At 43.7% G+C, this 27,976-nt stretch overlaps 1 protein-coding gene across 5 annotated transcripts; it reads right to left on the reverse strand.

Moving 5' to 3' along the window:
• Positions 1 to 1,792: 1,792 nt before the first annotated feature.
• On the reverse strand, positions 1,793 to 27,863 carry LOC106588323 (integrator complex subunit 3). 5 transcript variants are annotated; one of them, XM_014177191.2, is made up of 29 exons: positions 27,519 to 27,863; positions 26,731 to 26,814; positions 25,687 to 25,770; positions 23,699 to 23,812; positions 23,467 to 23,551; positions 23,206 to 23,272; positions 22,643 to 22,784; positions 21,388 to 21,517; positions 21,175 to 21,272; positions 17,599 to 17,790; positions 17,291 to 17,378; positions 16,973 to 17,052; positions 16,471 to 16,562; positions 16,134 to 16,252; positions 15,260 to 15,382; positions 14,619 to 14,751; positions 13,862 to 13,916; positions 13,098 to 13,201; positions 12,846 to 13,010; positions 12,341 to 12,494; positions 10,741 to 10,809; positions 10,554 to 10,629; positions 10,326 to 10,439; positions 5,749 to 5,797; positions 5,484 to 5,651; positions 3,648 to 3,748; positions 3,385 to 3,457; positions 3,086 to 3,242; positions 1,793 to 2,803 (listed from the first exon to the last, which is right to left on the reverse strand). In XM_014177191.2, the coding sequence occupies exons 1-29, from the start codon at positions 27,600 to 27,602 to the stop codon at positions 2,726 to 2,728; spliced, it is 3,078 nt and encodes a 1,025-aa protein (XP_014032666.1). In that variant the 5' UTR covers positions 27,603 to 27,863; the 3' UTR covers positions 1,793 to 2,725. The 5 variants fall into 5 exon arrangements, with proteins under 5 accessions (XP_014032666.1, XP_014032661.1, XP_014032665.1 ...); XM_014177186.2 differs by having other exon boundaries at positions 15,254 to 15,382; positions 16,122 to 16,252; XM_014177190.2 differs by having other exon boundaries at positions 15,254 to 15,382; positions 21,382 to 21,517.
• Positions 27,864 to 27,976: the final 113 nt, after the last annotated feature.

Here is a 27,976-nt window from a genome sequence, read left to right on the forward strand (position 1 = left end):
ATAAAATGAATAATTAAAATATTGAGCTATATTGTATGCAAAAAAAAAATGGGAAATATTATATACTAATACAATTCCTTTACGCAAGAGATTTTGTTTAAGAAGTAATACATTTTTCTCAAAAAGGTAGGGGTCAAAATTGACACCCCTGAAGATTCTTATGAATAAAGTATCAGTTGAGTATTTGGTCCCATATTCCTAGCACACAATGACTACATCAAGCTTGTGACTCTACAAACTTGCTGGATGCATTTGCAGTTCGTTTTGGTTGTGTTTCAGATTATTTTGTGCCAGATAGAAATGAATGGTAAATAATGCATTGTCATTTTGATGTCACTTGCATTATAAATAGGAAAATAATATATTTCTACACACTTTACATTTAGGGCTCCTGAGTGGTGTGGTGGTCTAAGGCACGGCATCTCAGTGCAAGAGGTGTCACTGCAGTCTCTGGTTCAAATCCAGGCTGCATCACATCTGGCCGTGATTGTAAATAAGAATTTGTTCTTAACTGACTTGCCTAGTTAAATAAAAATAAAATGTGGATGCTACCATGACTACAGATAATCCTGAATGAATTGGGTATAATGATGAGTGAGAAAGTTACAGAGGGTCAAAGATCATACCCCCAAGACATTCTAATCTCTCACCATTACCAATTACAGGGGAGGTTAGCATGTCTTGGGGGTACGATAGTTGACCCTCTAACTTTCTGCTCTTCTCCCAGATTCCTTCACCCAGGTTTTCATATTCCACAGCATATGAAAAGGTGGATGCTGTTACTGGGAGGTAGAGAAGAGTGGTCCGGATGTATATAGCAGCCTCATATAAAGATATTAAGAGAACAGGTGATAATGACTCAGAATTAGGATTCAATGACAAGTCCTGGAGTTTACAGTGTCATCATGGTGGTTATTGTTTCAGACACAATAATGTTGAGACTCAAGTTACAGGCCCTCTGCCATCCAGAGTAGGAATGTACCTGGATCACAAGGCAGGTACTCTGTCCTTCTACAGCCTTTCGGACTCAATGCCTCTCCTCCAGAGTCCAGACCACATTCACTTAGCCCCTCTATCCTGGGTTTTGAACATAAAAAGATAGAGCTGTGTAAACTGTGATCGAGGAAGCCTTACTAGAGAGATGCTTTAAGTTCTTTAACCCTGTGCAAGTATTGCATTTTGTGATCGAAGATGTGATCTTAAGTTTAGTCAACGTTTCAATCTTGTACATTCACCTCAATGTATGATTTAATGTACATACTGAATAACAACTTGATAGAAACTTGTAAATAAGAATATGTTCTTACTTGACTTGCCTGATATTAAATTACTTGCCTGATAGATACAAATGACAATACTTTAATATTGATATCTTGAAACAAATGTCAATAAATGAAGACCTCTAGTCTCAACCTCAGTTCGCACTGGATACATAGGTAATAATTTTCTTAATTTTTTTTTTTACTTAGGCTACTTTCAGGGTAAGTGGGGGAAATGGAGGTAAGCCTATGGGGCCAGGAGAAACTCATCTACGGTCCGGATTGGTTTAAATAGCTACTGCTAAACTTAGCCAGCGCTAAGATAATTAAATAGCCTACATTATGAGACATCTCTGAGCAGAAGGGTACTCCAGTAATGTCCTGGGTAGTGTTACAGCATTGACTGGTGTGAGCTGTGCTGCAGTGTGAAAACTCAACCACAAGCCTGAATCATACTTAACATGCAACATTCAATCTCTTATTTAAAGATAATCGTCAAACACATTACATAAGACTATATCTCCACACCACAGTTATTTTTTAGCCCTTTTTTTTTATTAATATCATAATCATTTAACATAGTTATGACCTTTTTTATGAAAATAGTTCAGTAGAAAGACATTTCCATTAAAAAGTTCAGCGACGACTTCTGGCTCCTCCATTCATACAGTCTTTATTTCTGACCTCGCATACAGTCCAACCATCTGTGGTTAAAATGATCCAATGAGAGAGAGTGTGTGTCCATGTTCTCGCTTCTGGCCAATCAGAAATGAAAAGTGAACAGGAGACAGGTATGTTTATCAACCAATAGTTAAAGTTTTTGTTCAGACGCGGGAAGGATTTTTGTTGTTTTTTTGTTGTTGAGGGGGTGTGATTGTGACAGAGGTGTTTTTTCTTTCCAGGAACGGGGTGAATCGCCTAAACCTAACCTTCCACATGTGCCTCTGTTAAAATTGACTGGACTGGATGGTCTTGCTGGTTGTTCGGTCATCATGGTCATGGCTTATAAAATGCTTTGTCGGTCTGATGTCTCCAAGTGCATTGTGATAGGCGGACCTCTAAGTGACAATAGAGCAACACATTCACTCCCCCTAAACATCCAGTCTAGTCATGTAATCCTTTCCTCAAGGATACAGATATCAGTCTTGTAACAGTGTTTCTGTCAGTCTGTGCCACGGCGACTGGCATTTCCCCTCGCTGCTTCTCGAGCGCTTTGGAATGCCCCCCCTGACCAATCCAGCCAGACCAACTGACACAAAGCAGCCAATGACCAGTGAGAGGAGAGGAAGAGCGTCTCCATGGCTCCAGCCAGTAGCATTAAAGTCCATGCGGAGGAGTCCTGCCCCCTCTTGTTGAGTGTCTCTGGGGGCGGGGTTTCCTCTGTGGTTTGGAGAAGCTGGTTGGCTGATGGTCCTGTCTTCAGGGATGTCACTATGGCAGGTGGGAGCGGGTTGGTTGTGGGGCTGTCAGTCACTGTCCGAGGCCACCGCAGATGAGCCTTTCCTCTTCCTCTTGGGAGCTTTGGGTTTGGAGTCCTCTTCCTCCTGGAGTAGGGGTGGAAATAAAAAGGAGGTTTGAGGAACAAATGGAGACAGAAATAGCTTCTGAAACCAGGAGAGCTAAACATTTTTTTGTATTAATATTGAAACTATAATGACACAGCTGAGAGAGACACAAAATAGTTACTGATTAACAGTTTAAGTTCTGTTAATCAGCAATATAACCTAAATCTAATCCTGGTGCTGGAGAGTAAAAGGGTACGGAACTATGTAAGGCTCATCTTAACACACTCTCTCTAAACAGGAAGTGGTCATAGGAGGACCTACCGAGGCACTGCTGGATGCGCTTTCTTCCTCGTTGCTAACAGGAGTGGCCGCTCCCTTACGCGACCGCGGAGAGGAAGCGGGGGCCTTGCGCCGTGACTTGGGAGGCTTGGAGGAGGGCTCTTCATACTCCTCTGCCAATGAAAACAGGTCGCTGAATCTGAGCGGCGGAGACAAAAAGAAGGGACACATTTACAATCCTGTCATACTCTTAAACCCCTATAAGACACTCCTAGTAACTGTGTTATTCATCGCATGTTTTAATGATCCTCTGAGGACAGGAAGAGAGTCTGGGGTCTCACCTCATCTTGTGGGCCTCGTCACAGCTGGCCTGGACGTGCTGCAGTGCCTGCAGGATGGGTGTCTGTGTGAAGACTGGGGACACACAGACAGAGAAGGGTCAGAGTTCACGGTACGGTACTTATCACTGGGTTAGACATGTGTTTGGGGGATACTAAGGTAAGTGTATAAGGCAGTGTTAGTTTGTTGCTATTGCAGGAGAGATGTGTGTTTTACAATAGTAAAACAGTGTGTGTGTGTGTGTGTGTGTGTGTGTGTGTCTCACAGCTGTTCTTGGTGTTGCTGAGGTTCAGCCTCAGGTTGTCCATGTGCTCCAGGATCTGTTCCAGGGTCAGCTGGGCCAGTTTACTGCTGGAGCTCCGCAGACTGGGAGACACACAGACAATAAAACACTCCTTCCTTATACTCCGGTGAACAGGAACACTACTGTGACCAGGCTTTAACCTAACGGTCATCAACACAGTGTGCAGGCTTTTGTTCCAGCCCAGCATTTAAACAACCGATTCAACTTATAATCAAAACCATGGGTGATTTGCAGTGCAGTTAAAATCAACAAAAGCTCAACATCAATGAACAGAAACACTAGAACACCATTCTGAAGCATTTAAACCCATGTGTGTGTGTCTTCAGTTAAAGAGATTTTACACCAATGATAATAATTTTTCTTACCCCGAGAAAAGATCAGTTTCAATCAGCGGTGAAGTAAACAATGCATGGAACACGAGTATGAAAAGTTCTACTTTAAATCTCTGGAAACAGTTATTTCGGATAATTCAATATTTTAAGTCGAACCCAGATCTTCTGGAGTGAAAGTGTTGAGCTATAGGTCGAATCAAAGTACACTATATGACCAAAAGTATGTGGGCATCTGCTCATTGAACATCTCATTCCAAAATCATGGGCATTAACATGGAGTTGGTTCCCCTTTTGCTACTTTAACAGCCTCCACTCTTCTTGGAAGGCTTTCCACTTGATGTTGGAACATTGTTGTGGGGACTTGCTTCCATTCAGCCACAAGAGCATTAAGGAGGTCGGGCGATTAGGCCTGGCTGGCAGTCAGCATTCCAATTCATCCCAAAGGTGTTTGATGGGGTTCAGGTCAGTTCTTCCACAGACATCTCAACAAACCATTTCTGCATGGTCCCCGCTTTGTGCACGGGGGCATTGTCATGCTGAAACAGGAAAGGGCCTTCCCCAAACTGTTGCCACAAAGTAGGAAGCCTAGAATGTCATTGTATGCTGTAGCATTAAGATTTCCCTTCACTGGAACTAAGAGGCCTAGCCCGAACCATGAGAAACAGACCATTATTCCTCCTCCACCAAACTTTACAGTTGGCACTATGCATTGGGGCAGGTAGCGTTCTCCTGCCATCCACCAAAGCGTGATTCATCACTCCAGAAAATGCATTTCCACTACTCCTGAGTCCAATGGCAGCGAGCTTTACACCACTCCAGCCGACGCTTGGCATTGTGCATGGTGATCTTAGGCTTGTGTATGGCTGCTCGGCCATGGAAACCCATTTCATGAAGCTCCCGACGACGTTGCTTCCAGTGGCAGTTTGGAACTCGGTAGTGAGTGTTGCAAGTGAGGACAGACGATTTTTACGCACTATGCGCTTCAGCACTCAGCGGTCCCGTTCTGTGAGCTTGTGTGGCCTACCACTTCACGGCTGAGCAGTTGTTGCTCCTAGACGTTTCCATGTCACAATAACAGCACTTACAGTTGACGGGGCAGCTTTAGCAGGACAGAAATTTGACAAACTGACTTGTTGGAAAGGTGGCATCCATATGACGCCGCTACGTTGAAAGTCACTGAGCTCTTCAGGACGGGCCATTCTAATGTCAATGTTTGTCTATGGAAATTGCATGGCTGTGTGCTCGATTTTATACACCTGTCAACAACGGGTGTGGCTGAAATAGCCGAATCCACTAATTTGAAGGGGTGTCCACATACTTTGTACATATAGTGTATGTGTGAGCTATTTTAGAAAGTGTAGCGAACTAATAAAAACCAATTGGATGTCAACATTAAAGAAAACTAGTAAGATTGGGGTAAAAACTCCATCTCTTTAAAAATGGAAAGCGGTGGACTCGTAGTCACCTCTGGCGTTTGCGTGGCAGGTTGTTGTTCTTGATGAGCAGGGCCTTGATGTGTTCCCCCAGGACGTCGTCGTGCTTGGCCGCCCAGTGGCGCAGGATACTGGTGGTGAACTGGTCCTCCGGGTGGCAGGGCCGACTCAGCACCATCTTCACCATCTCCCCACTGGGCCTAAAGGGGGAAGGAGCACCACAGGGATCAGTACTGGTGCCACTGTAGTCTTGTTTTTATTCATTTGCAGAGATATGTACCCGTAACTATAGCTTACTTTTCCCTGCGTAGTTGCAACAGCAAACAGGAGAGTGCTTCTGGGTGTTCTGGAAAGGAAGAGATACAACATGAGCATAGAATAAGCATATTATGCCAGTGGTAATACCAGGAAAGAACAGTGTAGAACCATTAACACATTTTAGTGAAGGTCAATAGCATACCCAGCTCAAATATTCTAAAGATAAGCTGGTAGTAGCTTAACTGTCAGCTATTAACATTAACACGCTATACATGACGTCAGAACTCAGGTTCTCCCCTTCACAGCACTGTGGGTTTTGACTGACAGCCGGTAGACTTGAGCACCGCGCAGAAGATGGGGCCCCTCTCCCCAATAATTGGGCTACTTTTACACATGTTGTCTGAGTGAGGGAAATGCCCCTATAAAAGTCCAAATGTGCACTTCACATATCCATATTTGAAAACTCATGTAATTTACAGTATCAACGTTTATGACCGCTATGTTTGATCCACAGGATGACATGCGTTATACCCTGGGTTGTCCTGAAGAGAAAGAGCCGGTTTGTCGTATTGTAGAGAACATTTGCCGCAGAACACACACTTCAATGCACTCATGACATTCTACGCGCACTAAAATTACCATCTGATTGTCTGAAGTGACTTTTGAAAGCCTAACACTAAGACGTTATTTTATAATAATGGCGCCGGAGGGAATGGCAGCCGTTTTAACGGGCTCCTAACCAACTGTGCTATTTTGTGTGTTTTTTCACATTGTTTTTAACTTATTTGGTACATAATGTTGCTGGTACCGTCTACTATGACCGAAAAGAGGTTCTGGATATCAGAACAGCAATTATTCACCTCGATCTGTACAAATATTATTTATTTAATGAGTCTGACGTGAAGGATATACTGCTTCTATGAGACCAGGCCCAAATCACCGTCATTCGCGTGAAGAAAAGACGGAAATACAGGGGGCGGAGATCGGAGTGCCTTTTGAGAATTCGTTGGTGAGTGGGTAACCCGCTTCTACCATCTGTTCTATTGGCCAAAGTGCAATTACTGGAGAATTAACTGGATGATCTCTGCTCGAGACTACCCTACCAACGGGACATTAAAAACTGTAATATCTTATGTTTCACTGAGTCATTGCTCGCCTGAGGTAGCGTACCTCATCATAAACTGTAGACCACACTAGCTATATTTTTCGTAGCCGTCCATTTACCACCACAAACCAATGCTGGCACTAAGACCGCACTCAACGAGCTGTATAAGGCCATAAGCAAATAAGAAAATGCTCATCCAGAAGCGGTGCTCCTTGTGGTCGGGGACTTTAATGCAGCCAAACTGAAATCCTTTTTACCAAATTTCTACCAGCATGTCACAAGTGCAACCAGAGGGAAAAAAAATTAATATAAAAAAATAAAAATAACTCTAGACCACCTTTACTCCACACACAGAGATGCATACAAAGCTCTCCCTCACCCTCCATTTGGCAAATCTGACCATAATTCTATCCTCCTGATTTCTGCTTACAAGCAAAAACTAAAGCAGGAAGCACCAGTGACTCACTCAATACGGAAGTGGTCAGATGATGCGGATGCTAAACTACAGGACTGTTTTGCTAGCACAGACTGGAATATGTTCTGGGATTCATCCAATGGCACTGTGGAGTATACCACCTCAGTCATCGGCTTCATCAATAAGTGCATCCATGACGTCGTCCCCACAGTAACCGTACATACATATCTCAACCAGTAGCCATGGATACAGGCAGCATCCGCACTGAGCTAAAGGCTAGAGCTGCTGCTTTCAAGGAGCTGGACACTAATCCGGACGCTTATAAGAAATCCCGCTATGCCTTCAGACGAACCATCAAACAGGCAAAGCATCAATACAGGACTAAGATTGAATTCTACTACACCGGCTCTGACGCTTGTAGGATGTGGCAGGGCTTGCAAACTATTATGGACTACAAAGAGATATCCAGCCGCGAGCTGCCCAGTGACGCGAGCCTAGCAGATGAGCTAAATGCGTTTTATGCTCGCTTTGAGGCAAGCAACACTGGAGCATGCATGAGAGCACCAGCTGTTCGGGACGACTATGATCACACTCTCCGTAGCCGATGTGAGCAAGACCTTTAAACAGGTCAACATTCAGAAGGCCGCTGGGTCAGACAGATTACCTGGACGTGTACTCAGCATGTGCGGACCAAGTGTCCTCCCTGACCAAGTCTATAATACCTACATGTTTCAAGCAGACAACCATAGTCCCTGTGCCCAGGAAAGTGAAGGTAACCTGCCTAAATGACTAACGCCCCGTAGCACTCACTTCGGTTAGTCATGAAGTGCTTTGAAAGGCTGGTCATGGCTCACATCAACACCATTATCGCGGAAACCCTAGACCCATTACAATTCGCATACTGCACCAACAGACCAGGCAATCTCAATCACACTCCACACTACCCTTTCACACCTGGACAAAAGGAACACCTATGTGAGAATGCTGTTCATGGGTACAGCTCAGCGTTCAACACCATAGGGCCCACGAAACTCATCACTATGCTAAGGACCCTGGGCCTAAACACCTCCCTCTGCAACTGGATCCTGAACTTCCTGACGGGCCACCCCCAGGTGGTAAGGGTAGGCAACAACATATCTGCCACCCTCATCCCCCTCAGGGTGCGTGCTTAGTCCCCTCCTGTACTCTCTGTTCACCCCCGACTGCGTGGCAAAGTACGACTCCAACAACATCATTAAGTTTGCTGACAACACAACAGCGGAGGAGGTCAAAGACTAGGCAGTGTGGTGCCAGGACAACAACCTCTCCCTCAACGTGGGCAAGACAAAGGAGATGATCGTGGACTACAGGAAAAGGAGGGCTGAACACACCCCCATTCACATCGACAGGGCTGTAGTGGAGCGGGTCAAGAGTTAAGTTCCTTGGCATCCACATCAATAATAAACTATCATGGTCCAAACACACCAAGACAGTCGAAGAGGGCACGACAATACCTTTTCCCCTTCAAGAGAAACTATTTGGCATGGGTCCCCAGATCCTCAAAAAGTTCTACAGCGTCACCATCGAGAGCATACTGACCGGTTTAAAATGAACCTTTATTTACTAGGCAAGTCAGTTAAGATCAAACCCGGACGACGCTGGGCCAATTGTGCGCCGCCCTATGGGACTCCCAATCACGGCCGGTTGTTATACAGCCTGGATTCGAACCAGGGTGTCTGTAGTGACGCCTCAAGCTCTGAGATGCAGTGCCGTAGACCGCTACGCCACTCGGGAGCCCCGGTTGCATCACCGCCTGTTATGGCAACTGTTCGGCATCCGACCGTAAGGCGCTACAGAAGGTAGTACATAGAGCCGAGTTCATCGCTGGGGCCAAGCTTCCTACCATCCAGGACTTATATACTAGGCGGTGTCAGAGGAAGGCCCCAAAAAATTGTTGAAGACTCCAGTCACCCAAGTCATAGACTGTTCTCTCTGCTACCGCACGGCAAGTGGTACCGGAGCACCAAGTCTAGGTCCAAAAGGCTCCTTAACAGCTTCTACCCCCAAGCCATAAGACTGCTGAACAATCAAATGGCTACCCAGACTACTTACATTGACAACCCCCCCTTTGTTTTTACACTGCTGCTACTTGCTGTTTATTAACTATGCATAGTCACTTTAACCCTACCTACATGTACAAATTACCTCGACTAACCTGTACCCCCAGACTTTGACTCGGAACTGGTACCCCCTGTATATAGCCTCAGTATTGTTATTTTGTGTTACTTTTTATTTTATTTATTTTGTAAATCATTTCTTTACTTTATTTCTTGAAATGCATTGTTGGTTATGGGCTCATAAGTAAGCATTTCACGGTAAGGTCTACAGCTGTTGTATTTGGCACATGCGATCAAATTTGATTATAACTGAGCTAGCCATGTTGGCAATAGAAAAAGCTTTCCAATGATGCCCACCTGATCCAGATTGCGATTAATAATGGAATGTTTATGTGTGATGGTGGGGACGAAGGGCTGTGTTCCACACAAAAAACTACAATGGTGCTTTCTTCAGTTCCACAATGGCAAAGCTAAGAGCGCTCAAAAAAACCCACCTTACAGCTGAAGGATCTTCCTTCAGTCATAAAAGTGCATTGAAATGACTTAGGAACTGTGTACAGTTTGGAGAAATGTGCGACCACTTGGCGACACCAGTTAGACCTCTCACTCAAACCCTCGTTATCGTTTTTTCTTATCTTGCACCCATTCCAAAATGTCAATGAATATTCTTATGTTACTGAACGTATCCAGAGTATTTTCAGACTTTGTTATTGACAAATGTTGTGAAAAGTACAGCAAGTGTAAAATGCATATAAAATCAACATCGTAATGTTTGGATTCAGTCTTGTGTAAGGTCAACTGTTGTGTCCTCATCTGATAATTACCCCATCTCCAAAAAGTTATTTCAATTGCTGCCATGGTCATGCATATGATTTGTGTAGTTCTTGTGAAGTAAATTTGGCCCAATCTATATAGGTCAATTTCCACGAGTGTAAGGGGATCTAAGTGATTTAGCTAAGAATAGTGGAGAGCAGTGTCTAGGCCTTAGTGTGTATCTCACCTTTGTACTTTAGGTGCTGCAGGATGGGGATAATGGTTTCCAGTGGAATGCTGTGGGCCAGGAAGAGCTGCCAGGTGCTGTACTGCTCAAACGTCTCCCAATCCAGAGACTGGACTGTAAACAATATTTCATACAGTGAGACACAAGCACTATGAGTCTGTGTTTTTAAGTCTGGGTGTGTGTGCCAGTATACGAGTGTGTGTGTGTCTGACGTTATACGTGACTCACTGAGGATATTGAGGACAGAGTCCTTGCGGAACATCACCAGATTGCCAATCATCACGTGACACATCAGCTCCTGCAGCTGAAAAAAAAGAAAACAAAGAGAGATGGAGGGAGTGAGTGAGATGGGAGGGTTGAAGGAGAAAAATACTATGCAGTACAGCGTATTTTTGTGTGAGTGTGGTTGAATTACCTGTGTTGAATCGATGACGGCTACAATCATGTTGAGTAGCTCTGCACTCCGCAATGTCTCATCTGGGAACTACAGAGAGAGGAGGGAGATGTCAGCAGTCAAACGGTGGCAGACTAGGGAGTGTTGGGTGAATGAGTGTGCTTTTTGATGTAAATCAGATGGTCTTGACCTCAATATATACAGTACATTTGGAAAGTATTCAGACCCCTTGACTTTTTCCACATTTTGTTGTGTTAAAGTGGGATTAAAATGGATTTAAATTATCATTTTTTGTCAAAGAACAATTCTAACAGAACATAATTTATGGAAAATAAAACACTAATATCTTGATTAGATAAGTATTCAACCCCCTGAGTCAAGACATGTTTGGCAGCGATTACAGCTGTGAGTCTATATGGATAAGTGTCTAAGAGATTTGCACACCTGGATTGTACAATAATAGCCCATTACTCTTGAAAATAATTAAGCTCTGTCAAGTTGGTTCTTGATCATTACTAGACAGCCATTTTCAAGTCTTGTCATAGATTTTCATGCTGATTTAAATCAAAACTCTAACTAGTCCACTCAGGAACATGCAATGGCGTCTTGGTAAGCAACTAAAGTGTATATTTGGCCTTGTGTTTTAGGTTATTATCCTGCTGAAAGGTGAATTTGTCTACCAGTGTCTTCTTGAAAGCAGACCAAATCTGAAACAAATCTCTCTCTAGGATTATACCTGTGCTTAGCTCCATTCTGTTTATTTTTACCCTAAAAAAATAGCCATAACATGATGCAGCCACCACCATGCTTGAAAATATTTAGAGTGGTACTCAGTGATGTGTTGTGCTGAACATACCGTTTTGTATTCAGGACAAAAAGTGAATATCTTTGCTACATTTTTTTTACAATTTCTTCTTTTCACTCTTATTTATGTTAGTATTGTGGAGTACCTACAATGGTGTTGAACAATTCTCAGTTATCTCCCTTCACCATTGGCCTCATGGTGAAATCCCTGAGCGGTTTCCTTCCTCTCCGGCAACTGGGTTGGGAAGGACGCCTGTATCTTTGTAGTGACTGAGTGTATTGATACACCATCCAAAGTGTAATTAATAACTGCACAATGCTCAAAGGGATATTCAATGTCTGCTTTGTTTTACCCATCTACAAAATAGGTGCCCTTCTTTGCGAACCATTGGAAAACCTCCCTGGTCTTTGTGGTTGAATCTGTGTTTGAAATTCCCTGCTCAAATGAGGGACCTTACAGATAATTGTGTGTGGGGTACAGAGATGAGGTAATCATTTAAAAATCATGATAAACACAATTACTGCACACAGAGTGAGTCCATGTAACTTATTATGTGACTTGTTAAGTACATTTTTACTCCTGAACTTATTTAGGCTTACCATAACAAAAGGGTTGAATACTTACTGATTCAAGCCATTTCAGCTTTTCATTTGTACATAAAAAAATGTTAAAAAAACTTAACTCCACTTTGACATTATGGGGTATTGTGAGTAGACCAATCTCAATTTAACCCATTTTAAATTCAGCCTGTAACACCACAACATTTCGAAAAAGTCAATCTCTGAAGATGGTGTTTGTGTATGTGTTTGTGTGTACCTCGGTGTAGATGGATGGTGTGAGATAGCAGAGGAGCCTGATGTCGTCCTCCTGGCAGGCCTTCATATCCATCATCAGACAGGTGTGCAGGTCCCCTAACGCTGTGGCCTGGGCAAAAGACTCATACAGACTCATCTTCCCCATCGCCGCTTTACTGTGGTGGGAGACGATGTCACAACAACGTTAGAACTAGATTACAGCTACGATCCAACAATGGTGCAACAACGTTAGATCAAATGATGTTAGACCAACAGAGCCGTTAGATGGCAAAAATGTGTACAGGCTCATGTCTCCGATGACGGCTTTATCGCGGTAGAAGGAACATTACCAGCAGCATTAGAGAACCAAACAGTGCACGGTTATAGGGAAGGAGCTAGATAATCAGTAACTTCAGGCAGACAGCAAAATCTCTAACCCACTACTCCCTCAGCCTCCCTGAAGCCAAGGGGTCCCCGTTCATTTTTAAAGCTAATGCTAAGCAGTGTGGCGGCCCCAGTGCCCTCACCTGGCCTTGAGGTAGTAAAGCAGGTGGTAGCCGATCTTGGGCTGTTTCTGGTAGAGCTCCGCCAGCATCTCCAGCAGCACTGAGAAGCCACTGTTGTCCTCCTGCATCTGACACAGGTTCCTGAACACCAGGCACACAGGCTTACACACAGACTCCTCCAGCGACCTGGGAATGAACGAACACACAGAGTTCATTTTTTATTGTTCTCTCATGTATACACAAATGTACGGCAGAGGCCGCACACACACTTACTCGTCTGTGATCTCGTCGGGAAGCACGTCTCCTCTGAAGTGGCCCTTGAAGAGCTCGGCCAGACAGGAGGCCAGAGTGGACATCTGCTCTGAGTCAAAGTCCTCCTGAGAGAGAGAGAGAAAGGGCGAGAGAGCAGGAACATCAATAAAACACAGAGAATTCCCATTTCCCCCACAGGATGTACACTGAGTGTACGAAACATTAGGGACACCTGCTCTTTCCATGACAGACTGACCAGGTGAACCCAGGTGAAAGCTATGATCCCTTATTGATGTCACTTGTTAAATCCACTTCAATCAGTGTAGATTAAGGGGAGGAGACAGGTTAAAGAAGGATTTTTAAGCCTTGAGACAATTGATTGTGTATGTGTGCCCTTCAGAGGGTGAATGGGCAAGACAAAATATTTAAGTGCCTTTGAACGGGGTATGGTAGTAGGTGCAACGCTTCTGCGTTTTTCACACTCAACAGTTTTCCGTGTGTATCAAGAATGGTCCAACACCCAAAGGACATCCAGCCAACTTGACAACTGTCGGAAGCATTGGAGTCAACATGGGCCAACATCCCTGTGGAACGCTTTCAACACCTTGCGGAGTCCATGCCCCGATGAATTGAGGCTGTTCTGAAGGCAAAAGGGCAGGGGTGCAACTCAATATTAAGAGGTGTCCTTCATGTTTTGTACACTCAGTGTATGATGACCCCCCCCAATAAATATCTGGAGTTAAGCCCATGTTATTCAGACTACATTATTATTTTAGTTCACTCACCTCCAAGATTAGGTCCACGATCTCCTGCATGACTTCACAATGTGTCTCAGTGTCACTGTTGGAGGGAGAGAAGGGGAAAGGAAATAATTATTAACAAGCCCATTTTGAATAAACGACTTCCAGTGCTGTAATCAGCAATATTGTTACAATCAGCAATGACAGCAATGGGAGTGATTGGGGGAGGCTGAGAGATGAAGTATGAAAGCGGCTCTCCAAATCAACTCGAATCAATGGACGGAAAACGGCAGAAACAACCCAACCTACTAGTGAGCTGGGCAGAGGCGTGAAGCAAACGCCTCCTCATCCTATACATAAGTTAGCAGTGTGAACGGGAAGAGCAGGGATCTCCAACACTGGTGGTGAAAAGCTACTGGGTGTGCAAGCCTTTGTTCTAGCCCCACAGTAAACCACCTGATTGAAATAATCAAGGTCGAAACTGAAGAGGACCATGATTAGCTGGAAACAAGTGCATTAGTGCTGGGGTGGAACAAAAGACTCAGCACCCAGTAGCTCTCCAAGGTCTTGATCTGGGATCGGGCACGTGTGACTGAGGATCTGACTGAGAATGTCAGTGAATGTGAAAGATTCGAGTGTTAAGCTGCCATGAATAAAAAAAATATTTATTCCTATATGTTTGCTTTGGTAATGTCTTATGCCAATATCGCTAATTAAATTGAATTAAATTGAGTGTGCTCGTTTGTTAGACAAATAATGTTATGATGCGAGGGCATTGTCAAGTCACATCCACTCAACTGACCTTCCTTTCTGTAACTGCAACACCTTCTCCTTCATCATGTCGTCCAATTGGTCCACGTAGGGAGTGATGTCAGCGGGCTCCTCAATAATGGCCTCTTTGATTGGGTGGAATCGGAACTCCCGCTTTTTATTTCCTGTAATAACCAAAATGAGGTCAGCCAATGACTTGAAGTGGATGAGTAAGAAGCAGAGTGAGATTGAGGCCCCTAATATGTTTCTAGTCATTTGAATTGATTTGTGGATTTCTAAATTGCTTTCACATGCAAGTTTCTGATTTGGTTTCATCTAAGCTAAAAGCAGTGTTAATGTATTAAGCTGCTGATCTATGTTGAAGGGGGGGGGGGTGAAAGCAAAACTAATCTAATGTGGTGATAATCGGAGTTGAGATTATGCTAGTGATAGGCCTGGTCCCAGATCTGTTTGGGCTGTCTATCCAACTCCTATGGTCATTGTCATCCATAGGAGTTGGCATGACAGCACAAACAGATCTGGGACCAGGCTAGATCACGTTAGTGGTCATTTGGTGTAAAATGTAGTGGAATAGATTGTACCAATTTAAGTGTTGAGAGTCTGGTGGTTATAAAACAGTATCTATTATATGGGTTGAGTGCAGTAATAAAATGTGTCCTTCCTTACCCTCACCCTTGTTGTTAATCTCCTCCTCATCGTCGCTGAAGGCAGCCTCCGTGTTGTCATAGCAACCGTCCTCCTTGTCCAGCAACACATGATTGTCCATCTCCAAGGAAACAGACTCCTCCATTTTCACTGAGGAGCGAAGGGTGATTAGACAGCATTGTAGAGTAGAGGCAAGGAAACATAAGGCTCTCAGATAAAGGCAGCACGAATAACAGCTTAGCTAGATATATCCCTCCAAAAACACACACAATTTTCCTGTATAACCTTATTCAAAGTAGTTAAACATTAACGCTAGGGTCAATTATTTAATCATGCGATATTTAGTGGGGACAATTCACGTTTTAAACTGTCAGCTGCACCCCAATGCAATTCAATAAAGTCATAATGAATTGAAAATGCTCTACTTTAAAGTTCCTTTTCAAGATGGAACATGACACTAATTCAGCAGACACTTTTACCCAAAGCCGCTTTCAGTTGGCACAACAGCCTGAGCTCTAGGGACCAGAGTCTATTCAAGAGACAAGGTCTAATTTCCCTACTGTTGCTAGAAAGAGGCTAGTTTCAACTCTACAAATATCATAAAGCATGATTCAAAAGGTTGCTTCTTTATGATTCCCAACCTGACAATATTGATTAGTGTTATTGTGCATGTCCGGGGGAGGATGGTTGCAGATGAGGGACGTTTATTCTGCATGTCCGGGGGAGGATGTTTGCAGATGAGGGACGTTTATTTTGCATGTCTGTAACTGTAATGAGCTGTGTAAAGAAAGTCCTCTTTAAGGACCACCAACAGTGTTGATTTATTCATTCATTCATTCATTCATTCATTCATTCATTCATTCATGTTAAAAAATAAAAGTTTCATTACTTTCATTTGTACCTTCATCCCTTCCCTCGGTGGGGGGTGAGGGGGAACTGCAGAACTCTGGGAAGCGTTCCCTCAGCATGGAGCGCAGCTCCCGGTCCAGTTTGGGGTTGTCAAAGAGTGGGGCTAGGTGACTGAGGGAGGAAAAGACAGACCGACATGTGGTTACAATAAGGCTGATGAAGATCCACTGACATAAAATGGAATAAAATAACTAAAATCACTGACGATACCAAAATCATTGGATCAAAGATATAGGTTCAATTGAAATATAATATTAATTTGTTTATCTATGGTCAAATATATCCTATGATGGCGGTGGTGTGTGCATGTATGCGTGAGAGAGACTCACGCCAGCACTCTTTTCTCCATGATGAAGGTGAGAGAGTTGAAGACTCCCTGCCGCACCTGCCCCTCCAGAGGGGGGAAAAAGTGAGGGATGATCTGTGAGGGAGAAAGAGGGGGGCGGGTGGAGAAAAGAGAGCAAAACAGAGTAGGATCAACTGAAGGCAAGAAGGAGTCAAAAGAGGAGCTGAGTCAAACATCTGAGAGAAGGCCAAAATACCACATAACTAACTTCTCTAAAGCACGGCACAACGAACACTAATTCAAGTTGCCATTAAACGTCCCCACTGCTGTAAATTTACCACTCGTTTCCCAAGTCAGACCAAACGGGTGAACACCGCACAAAATGTAAAAACATCTCTTCACTCTCTAATACTATGCTAACACACGGAGCATGAAGCACGTGTCAACAAAGTCTATTCCACTTTGAATAGCTAAAATTAGCAGCAAATTCACCATAGCTAAGTGATATGAATGAGCTCCATTGTGTAATGTGTGCATCCACTCACCCGACACATGAAGTCCAGGAGAGTGGCAGTGATGGCTGGATGAGGCTTCATGGAGTGGTGCATCACCAAGATGGCCGGCTCTGAGAGAGGGAGGATGGTTAAACCATGAAAACAGTAAGGGAAGAGAAAACAGTGCATACTGTGGCAGAGAGAAGGTGATAGCAGAAAGGCGTCCATCTTGTAACCTCTTTCCGTTATTCTAATATACCACTAACCCAGCATTCGATAACATGTTTTCCTACTTCTATACATTTAGTCGAGCACATTGGCCCCTTACATGAAGAGATACAGGTGGTGTTTTCCGCCCCCCCGTCTTACCTATGTTCATGATGCTGTCCTTCTCTGGGCTGAAGAAGAGCCAGTCGTAGAACAGGGCCAGCTTGGCGTTGGAGGCCGCCACGTTAGACTGAAGACGTAAGTAATAAAAATGTATTTATTACAATGTGATTACTACTTACTGTTATTTATTTATTTATTATTTATGGTTAACGTCCAGTTAAATAGCTGTAAATACTAGGTCAATTCAAATTAAAAAAAGCTTTATTGTCTACTTAATTAACAGACAGGAAATCATCATTGGCATAAGTGCAAAATAAAGCGTTAGCCATCTTTGCCCCGCCCCTTACCGTGCAGGTGGTGAGCAGCCAGCCAATGATAGCCCAGCGGGGCAGGATGTCGGAGCTCAACACCTCATTGGATGGGTGCACCACGCCGCAGATGTAGCGAATCAGGTCGCAGCGCAGCGACTGGCTCTCTGCCGTGGACAGGTATTGTCTCTGGAACCAGTCCTGGTATCGCTTCTGCTGGCCAAAACGCACCTACAGGGAGAGAAGGACAGGATAGGCATAAAGGAATGTGTATATGCATGTACTATACATGTGTTCGTACCATCCTGAGAAGTGTTGTAGTGTGTGTGTGTGTGTGTGTGTGTGTGTGTGTGTGTGTGTGTACCATCCTGAGAAGTGTTGTAGTGTGTGTGTGTGTACCATCCTGAGAAGTGTTGTAGTGTGTGTGTGTGTGTGTTCGTACCATCCTGAGAAGTGTTGTAGTGTGTGTGTGTGTGTGTGTGTTCGTACCATCCTGAGAAGTGTTGTAGTGTGTGTGTGTGTGTGTTCGTACCATCCTGAGAAGTGTTGTAGTGTGTGTGTGTGTTCGTACCATCCTGAGAAGTGTTGTAGTGTGTGTGTGTGTGTTCGTACCATCCTGAGAAGTGTTGTAGTGTGTGTGTGTGTGTGTGTGTGTGTGTGTGTGTGTGTGTGTGTGTGTGTGTGTGTGTGTGTGTGTGTGTGTGTGTGTGTGTGTTGGGGTCGTACCATCCTTTGAAGTGTTGTAGTGTGTGTGTGTGTGTGTGTGTGTGTGTGTGTGTGTGTGTTCGTGCCATCCTGAGAAGTGTTGTAGTGTGTGTGTGTGTGTGTGTGTGTTCGTGCCATCCTGAGAAGTGTTGTAGTGTGTGTGTGTGTGTGTGTGTGTTCGTACCATCCTGAGAAGTGTTGTAGTGTGTGTGTGTGTGTGTTCGTACCATCCTGAGAAGTCTTGTAGTGTGTGTGTGTGTGTGTTCGTACCATCCTGAGAAGTCTTGTAGTGTGTGTGTGTGTGTGTGTTCGTACCATCCTGAGAAGTCTTGTAGTGTGTGTGTGTGTTCGTACCATCCTGAGAAGTCTTGTAGTGTGTGTGTGTGTTCGTACCATCCTTTGAAGTGTTGTAGTGTGTGTGTGTGTGTGTGTGTGTGTGTGTGTTCGTGCCATCCTGAGAAGTGTTGTAGTGTGTGTGTGTGTGTGTGTGTGTTCGTGCCATCCTGAGAAGTGTTGTAGTGTGTGTGTGTGTGTGTTCGTACCATCCTGAGAAGTCTTGTAGTGTGTGTGTGTGTGTGTTCGTACCATCCTGAGAAGTCTTGTAGTGTGTGTGTGTGTGTGTTCGTACCATCCTGAGAAGTCTTGTAGTGTGTGTGTGTGTTCGTACCATCCTGAGAAGTGTTGTAGTGTGTGTGTGTGTGTGTGTGTGTTCGTACCATCCTGAGAAGTGTTGTAGTGTGTGTGTGTGTTCGTACCATCCTGAGAAGTGTTGTAGTGTGTGTGTGTGTTCGTACCATCCTGAGAAGTGTTGTAGTGTGTGTGTGTGTGTTCGTACCATCCTGAGAAGTGTTGTAGTGTGTGTGTGTGTTCGTACCATCCTGAGAAGTGTTGTAGTGTGTGTGTGTGTTCGTACCATCCTGAGAAGTGTTGTAGTGTGTGTGTGTGTTCGTACCATCCTGAGAAGTGTTGTAGTGTGTGTGTGTGTTCGTACCATCCTGAGAAGTGTTGTAGTGTGTGTGTGTGTTCGTACCATCCTGAGAAGTGTTGTAGTGTGTGTGTGTGTTCGTACCATCCTGAGAAGTGTTGTAGTGTGTGTGTGTGTTCGTACCATCCTGAGAAGTGTTGTAGTGTGTGTGTGTGTTCGTACCATCCTGAGAAGTGTTGTAGTGTGTGTGTGTGTTCGTACCATCCTGAGAAGTGTTGTAGTGTGTGTGTGTGTTCGTACCATCCTGAGAAGTGTTGTAGTGTGTGTGTGTGTTCGTACCATCCTGAGAAGTGTTGTAGTGTGTGTGTGTGTTCGTACCATCCTGAGAAGTGTTGTAGTGTGTGTGTGTGTTCGTACCATCCTGAGAAGTGTTGTAGTGTGTGTGTGTGTTCGTACCATCCTGAGAAGTGTTGTAGTGTGTGTGTGTGTTCGTACCATCCTGAGAAGTGTTGTAGTGTGTGTGTGTGTTCGTACCATCCTGAGAAGTGTTGTAGTGTGTGTGTGTGTTCGTACCATCCTGAGAAGTGTTGTAGTGTGTGTGTGTGTTCGTACCATCCTGAGAAGTGTTGTAGTGTGTGTGTGTGTTCATACCATCCTGAGAAGTGTTGTAGTGTGTGTGTGTGTTCGTACCATCCTGAGAAGTGTTGTAGTGTGTGTGTGTGTTCGTACCATCCTGAGAAGTGTTGTAGTGTGTGTGTGTGTGTTCGTACCATCCTGAGAAGTGTTGTAGTGTGTGTGTGTGTTCGTACCATCCTGAGAAGTGTTGTAGTGTGTGTGTGTGTTCGTACCATCCTGAGAAGTGTTGTAGTGTGTGTGTGTGTTCGTACCATCCTGAGAAGTGCTGTAGTGTGTGTGTGTGTTCGTACCATCCTGAGAAGTGCTGTAGTGTGTGTGTGTGTTCGTACCATCCTGAGAAGTGCTGTAGTGTGTGTGTGTGTTCGTACCATCCTGAGAAGTGCTGTAGTGTGTGTGTGTTCGTACCATCCTGAGAAGTGTTGTAGTGTGTGTGTGTGTTCGTACCATCCTGAGAAGTGTTGTAGTGTGTGTGTGTGTGTTCGTACCATCCTGAGAAGTGTTGTAGTGTGTGTGTGTGTTCGTACCATCCTGAGAAGTGTTGTAGTGTGTGTGTGTGTTCGTGCCATCCTGAGAAGTGTTGTAGTGTGTGTGTGTGTTCGTGCCATCCTGAGAAGTGTTGTAGTGTGTGTGTGTGTTCATACCATCCTGAGAAGTGTTGTAGTGTGTGTGTGTGTTCGTACCATCCTGAGAAGTGTTGTAGTGTGTGTGTGTGTTCATACCATCCTGAGAAGTGTTGTAGTGTGTGTGTGTGTTCATACCATCCTGAGAACTGTTGTAGTGTGTGTTCATACCATCCTGAGAACTGTTGTAGTGTGTGTTCATACCATCCTGAGAAGTGTTGTAGTGTGTGTGTGTGTTCGTACCATCCTGAGAAGTGTTGTAGTGTGTGCGTTCGTACCATCCTGAGAAGTGTTGTAGTGTGTGTGTGTGTTCATACCATCCTGAAAAGTGTTGTAGTGTGTGTGTGTGTTCGTGCCATCCTGAGAAGTGTTGTAGTGTGTGTGTGTGTTCGTGCCATCCTGAGAAGTGTTGTAGTGTGTGTGTGTGTTCATACCATCCTGAGAAGTGTTGTAGTGTGTGTGTGTGTGTTCGTACCATCCTGAGAAGTGTTGTAGTGTGTGTGTGTGTTCGTGCCATCCTGAGAAGTGTTGTAGTGTGTGTGTGTGTGTTCGTGCCATCCTGAGAAGTGTTGTAGTGTGTGTGTGTGTTCATACCATCCTGAGAAGTGTTGTAGTGTGTGTGTGTGTTCATACCATCCTGAGAAGTGTTGTAGTGTGTGTGTGTGTGTGTGTGTGTGTGTGTGTTCGTACCATCCTGAGAAGTGTTGTAGTGTGTGTGTGTGTGTTTACCCTGGAGGTCATGAAGAGCAGTTTGGTCTCCATGTCTGGTGTGAGGCGACAAGCCAGGAACTTCCGGGATGTGCGAGCGGTCAGGAGTTGCAGCAAGCCTGTAGAACCAGACGGAGAGGGAGCGAGAAAGAGAGAGATTTAGAGCTGAGCCACGAGTCTCTCAGACACATGCACCCCCCACCCCCGTGCTGAGCGACACTCTCTTACCCTTACCAGTGAACTGAGGGCTCAGGGCCTGGGGGTTGTGGAGCAGGTCTTTCCACAGCAGCTCCATCTCCGGGATCCGGGCCACAATCTGCAGCAGACGCACCAGGTCTCTCCCAATGATAAAACACTCCATAAACTAGACAGGGACGAGGGAAGAAGAGAGAGAGGAAAATGTCATTAAGAGTTCAATTACTTCACTGCTGTGTGGAAATTCCTCCTTGTCAAACCTAGATACAGTATAATAACAGTCTGTGTTCTTGGGCATATAGAATATGACATAAATCTTCTTTCTTATCAGTCCTCCTATCAAGAATCCATATGCATCTTCACTCCAATTCTCTCCCCCCCCCTCCTCAGGGGTTTATCTTAACTATACTCCACCTGCTTTCCTCTCCCTCCTTCCAACCTTGAAATGTACTCCTCCCTCATTCCCTTACTCACTATATTGATACCCACCATTGCGACCTGTACGCTCTCGTTGGTTGGCCCTCGCTTCATACTCGTCGCCAAACCCACTGGCTACAGGTTATCTACAAGTCTCTGCTAGGTAAAGCCCCGCCTTATCTCAGCTCACTGGTCACCATAGCAGCACACACTCGTAGCACTCGCTCCAGCAGGTATATCTCACTGGTCATCCCCAAAGCCAATTCCTCCTTTGGTCGTCTCTCCTTCCAGTTCTCTGCTGCCAATGACTGGAATGAACTGCAAAAATCTCTGAAGCTGGAGACTCATATCTCCCTCACTAGCTTTAAGCACCAGCTGTCAGAGCAGCTCACAGATCACTGCACCTGTACATAGATGGGCTGTTTACAGATGGCCCATCTACCTACCTCATCCCCATACTGTATTTATTTATCTTGCTCCTTTGCACCCCAGTATCTCTACTTGCACATTCATCTTCTGCACATCTACCATTCCAGTGTTTAATTGCTATATTGTAATTACTTCGCCACCATGGCCTATTTATTGCCTTAACTTACCTCATTTGCACTCACTGTATATAGACTTTTTGTTTTCTTTTGTTCTACTGTATTATTGACTATGTTTTGTTTATTCCATGTGTAACTCTGTGTTGTTGTATGTGTCGAATTGCTACGCTTTATCTTGGCCAGGTCGCAGTTGCAAATGAGAACTTGTTCTCAACTAGCCTACCTGGTTAAATAAAGGTGAAATAAAAATAAAATAAATAAAAATATTGCTCTTCTCCTTACCTCACTGATCCCATTACATCACCCCCTCCTTCATTCCTCTCCTCCCTCACCTTCTCTCGGAGCAGGCCGATACAGAAGTCCACCTCCTTCTGTCTGAGGACCAGCAGTGCCGGGGTGCCGTGGTCCACGATGAGGCGTAGGTAGGTGTACACTGACATGGCTATCAGCATGCCACTCTTCAGCACCCACTCCCTGAGGGAAAAAAAGAGAGATAGAGATGACTGTGGAAAAAGGTTTGTTGTATGGTAAACCAAATGAGTCCAAACTTGTGTTGAGCAAAAAAAGGAACAGAGGGGTGCTCAATAACAACAACCACGAAAAGGGCTGACCAAGGAAAACTTCCAAAAGGACTAACTTGAGGCAGAAAAGAGTTGGAGCACTCAACAAAAAAAGGCAGATTGATTTATGTTGAATTTCTGCCTCAAATTAGTCCTTTTGGAAGTTTTTCTTGGTAAACCCTTCTCATGTGTTATGAGCCTACTTCGAAGCATTAGATTATTTTAAAACTAATTGTGTGAGATATGTTTTTGCCCTATGAACCAGTTGGACTTTTATTACATGACAATACTGTAGTGAAAGAGTGTTTCCTGTTGAACTCCACTCGCCAACACACCTTTGTTCCACCAGTATGTCCAGCACATTCTCAGCCAGCCACAGGTTCTTATTGGTGATGTCTCCTCCTGGACACAGAAAAAAAGCCACATAGCTGCTCAATCAAGCAAACCAATGCACAGACAAAATAAACAAAAAAGGTGAAGAAGCCATTTTGAGCAACAGTGAAACAAGACAAGATACTACTTTGTACATTGGCAGAAAGATTTGCTCTGCGTCTCAAAGCAGCGAAACCAACAGTACACGTGGTGAACGGACCGACCTGCGATCTGCTTCATAAGGGTCATGAGGATGCCGTCCGCTCCGATTACGCCACTCTTCACCAGCTCCCTCACCAACCACACCAACTGAAGGGAGAGAGAGAGAGGGGAGATCATTAGTCAATCACTTACTCATTAGAAAACATCAAAATCTACATGTGTATTTTGTGTCAATAAAGCGAATTAAATTGAGAAACCGTTTCTGCCTTTTCTACACGGAGACAAACTGTTTACCTGTGTGCGGCACACGTCTTGCAGCTTGAGGAACTTCTCCATGAGCATCTGGTTGATCTTGATCAGGATCACGTTCATGCCGTCCCTATTCACCAGGGTCAGGTCTCTGTAGCACTGTGGAGAGTAGAGTAGAGAATACAAACGTGTTATATGACGAAAGGCTAATTTGCTTTGCAGCATATTGACATACTGTACAGTGTACATACAACACAGTGTGATAACGAACAGCTTTGTGCATCAATAGGGGCTATGTATAAATAATGTAATGTGGGTTAAATTGGGCACCCAGTCAAACGTTCAGATGACAAGGATTTAGAGGCGCCACAGGAATATTATAGAAGTTCACCATTCTGTAATTTATTTATATATTTTTTTAAGAATGGTGAACGAAGAAATGAATGAAGAATTGATATATATATGGACAGTGAACGTCAGAATGTATAGGGGAGACGGATAGAGGAAGACAGACAGGAAGGAGACGGGATTAGTAGCCATGTTGTCAGGGTGATAGGTGGTCCGGAGTCTGGAGGGCTAACCACTACACCAGACTCTGGATCAGAACTTCACTATTCTCTAAATCATTTCTATTGATTTCCCCAACAGCCCCATTCTACAGAACCTTACGGTGGAAATGTCCATGTCTCATCATAAGGTGTAATGATAATCTACAGTCTGAAAGTGTATATATATATATATATACATACACACACACACACATATATACACACATATACATACATATACATATACACACATATATAATAGCGGTGTTAGAGGAAGTGAGATGTGCATAAAGTGTGTGTGATACTGGTAATCACACACAGTGATTTAGGAGGCTGCAGTGTGTGTATTTATAGTTTTGTGTGAGGGTGTAATAAATATGAGCGTCTGTACTGTGTGTGTGATGTTTGTTGCGTGAAAGCCATAGATACTGACAAGGACAGTGAGGCTTCAGAGTTTAGCATGAACATTTGTGAAGTGTTTGCAGTGTATGTGATGTATAGACTGGTATGTAGCAGTGGTGGGAAAGTACTCAATCGCCATACTTGAGTAAAAGTAAAGATAACTTAATAGAAAATTACTCAAGTAAAAAGTGAAAGTCACCCAGTAAAATACTACTTGAGTAAAGTTAAAAGTATTTGGTTTTAAATGTACTTATGTGTCAAAAGTAAATGGAATTGCTAAGATGTGCTTAAGTATCAAAAGTAAAAATAATTTCAAGTTCCTTATATTAAGCAGCACAATTGTATTTTTTTTATTTGTATTGACGGATAGCCAGGGGCACACTCAGACATAATTTACAAACAAAGCATGTGTGTTTAGTGAGTCTGCCAGATCAGAGGCAGTAGGGGTGACCAGGCATGTTCTCTTGATAAGTTTGTGAATTGTAATGAGTACTTTTGGGTGTCAGGGAAAATGTATAGAGTAAAAGTAAAAGTTGCCAAAAATATAAATAGTAATGTAAAGTACAGATACCCCAAAAAACAACTTAAGTAGTACTTTAAAGTATTTTTACTTAGTACTTTACAACACTGGGTGGTAGAGTATTTGGAGTCTATAATTCCATTCACATATCCTGTAGCCTAAAGTATTCAAGGTATTAGGGTGTTGATAACGGCACACTATTTTTAGTGCACTCACAAGAGTCACTATGTAAGCTAATTCAAACCATGTGAGGTGTGTATAAATATTGGTGTGCGTATAGTGAATGCAATCAATGGAGCCATGATCATGAGAGCTTTCCGACCCTCCTGGTTTGACCTGGAGTCTCCCAGAATTGGCTTTTGACTTCCCGCGAACAGGAAAACTATTCCAGAGTATTTTGAAAACGCAATAACGAAATTAGACTAAGATGTAAAAATGTTGAATCTACCCGAAATGAGCTCTGTCTGACTTGGAAACCATAATGATCATATGAAACGATAACGTGTATGATAATGATATGAAGTATGATAATGATCATGTATATGGTAGTAATGAGGCCTTACCCTCTGTGCCTGTGGGGGCTCTGTGAGCAGCAGAGCGAAGAGTCCCAGACACACCTCCTCGTGCTGCTGTGGACCTTTACACACCTTAAGGGAGGAGATGAGGACAATATATCATACCATGTAACCTAGCCCTGACCAAGTTATCGTTACTCATTGTGTAATTTCTTATTATTTCTATCTCTCTGCATTGTATGGAAGGGCCCGTAAGTAAGCATTTCACTGTTAGTCTACACCTGTTGTTTATGAAGCATGTGACAAATAAAATGTCATTTGATGGGGCTGTAGCCTCCATTATCATGGTGTTGACGAAGGAGGCTTCAGCCGTATTAGGGCTTCATGTAACTTGAACCTATTCAATTCAACATACTACATTCCATGTCATTTCAGCAGGCCACGACACCCACCATCTCAGATTGTATTGAAATTGTTTTTGTAGTTAGAAACAGGTAAGATTGGCATTCCTGAAATTATTTTGATGAAATGTAATTCTATCTGAGAAATTAAGCTAACTTTTTAGTGCTTTGCAATTGTAATGATATTAGGTTGTGTTGGGTTTAATAGTACATGTCACAAATCACAATACATTTAGAGCTGTTTCCTAATAACTTCATTGAAAAACATAAGAGTGCCATGCAATTCATTATTTTATTGGAGTTGTCACTACATTTTAGTCCCTAGCCCATTTCTCCATCAAAGTTTGGGCTTGTAGGAGAAGTTTTCACCTAGCCTGCAAGTAGCATACTGTATAATCGTACACATCTCAATATGCTTATGTAGCATATGTATCACATCCTTTGAGTACTAACATTTACAAAGGGCATTGCAGAAATGTGAATGAGAACAGCTCAATTGCTAAGCAACGGATTACTCTGACCATAGTCACATTCTATTAGATTCAATTCAATCCTATGCTATACAACTAATGTAATGTAGATCCTAAGGCTCATCTAAAATATGTAAGTAGATACATTGCATCTGCATATTCTAGTATGTAGAGTCCCATCCCATGGTGGTGGACTATTAGTGAGAGGGCGAGGGACTCACATTAGCTGTGATGGCATCGTTGGCTTCACGCTCGGACAGGCCGTTTGTCAATGAAGTGACGATCCCCACACACCTCTCCAACCGCTAATGAACACAACAACAAAAAGGAATGTTAACCACAAAGACAGAAAGACACCCAGAAGCATAGATAGGTCTAATTGTTCACAATTCACAATGTGGGCATACACACACACAGACAGAAACACACACAAAATGCCACACAAAGAACAACACAGCACATTAAAACACATGGGAACAACAAGTCAGAGAAATCATACACACACAAATCACACAGAGAGACTGCACACAAACAATAGAACGATGATCACTGTCAATTGAGCTAGCTACTGTATGAAAATGCCTTAACCGTGTGGGGGTTAGGCTCTTGATTTTTTTAGGGGAAGGATCACTACAGGGGTTGTCAGAAAAGGTACTTTATTGACATGTGTATGATGAGCTTTGCGCATGTGCATGGGCTCGTGTCTCATCTATGTTTACCAAAATAGCATGCTAAATGCTACGCTAAATTCTGCTTGATTCCCCATCATTTAAACTCACGTCAACAAAGCGAAAATATGTACTGCAAACATACACACGCTAGGCTATAAAATGCCATTTCGAATTAGTAACCAAACTTGCTGAATGATAGCTAGCTAGCAACATGCAGGCTATTTTGTAAAATGGTTCCGTGTCTTTGTAGTGAATGTTTAATAAGGTGCTGTATGCTTGAACAGCTGTTCGTATGATGTAGCAAAGCTTCTTGAGAATATGTTTTATAGTAGCCCTACCTCCTCCAGCTCATCTTTTGCGTCCAGGGTCGTGGACACCAGTAGGCGACCCTGCGGTTTCCCCTTTGCCGGTGAAGGCTCCATCACCTCCCGCCTCGCTTCGTCTGGCCCCAGAGGACTTGAGGGGTCAGACACTAGGGTTCGGGGAAAATTCTAAATGGTTTTCTCGTAGCAATGGATCGGCTCTAACAATAGACAGTTGTTTAGACTCTTTTTACACGGTCTTCGTCGGACACCGTGTTTTTTTTACTTGGTTTGTCCACCTCTCAGTCTCAACTCCAGTGCTTTCGACAGTGTCCGAATAAAACAAACTAACTTCCGGAGGGCATGGTGGCCTAGCGGAAGTATTCGTTCACAGAGCTGGCAAAAGGGAGAGCCCATAAGGCTCTTTTAAGCCAATGATTGATCTACTTATTTTGAATGACATAATGGTTTACCAATGAACGCAGAGAAACCCG

The sequence above is a fragment of the Salmo salar genome, chromosome ssa27 (genome assembly GCF_905237065.1).
Source record: "Salmo salar chromosome ssa27, Ssal_v3.1, whole genome shotgun sequence".
Classification (NCBI taxonomy): domain Eukaryota; kingdom Metazoa; phylum Chordata; class Actinopteri; order Salmoniformes; family Salmonidae; genus Salmo; species Salmo salar.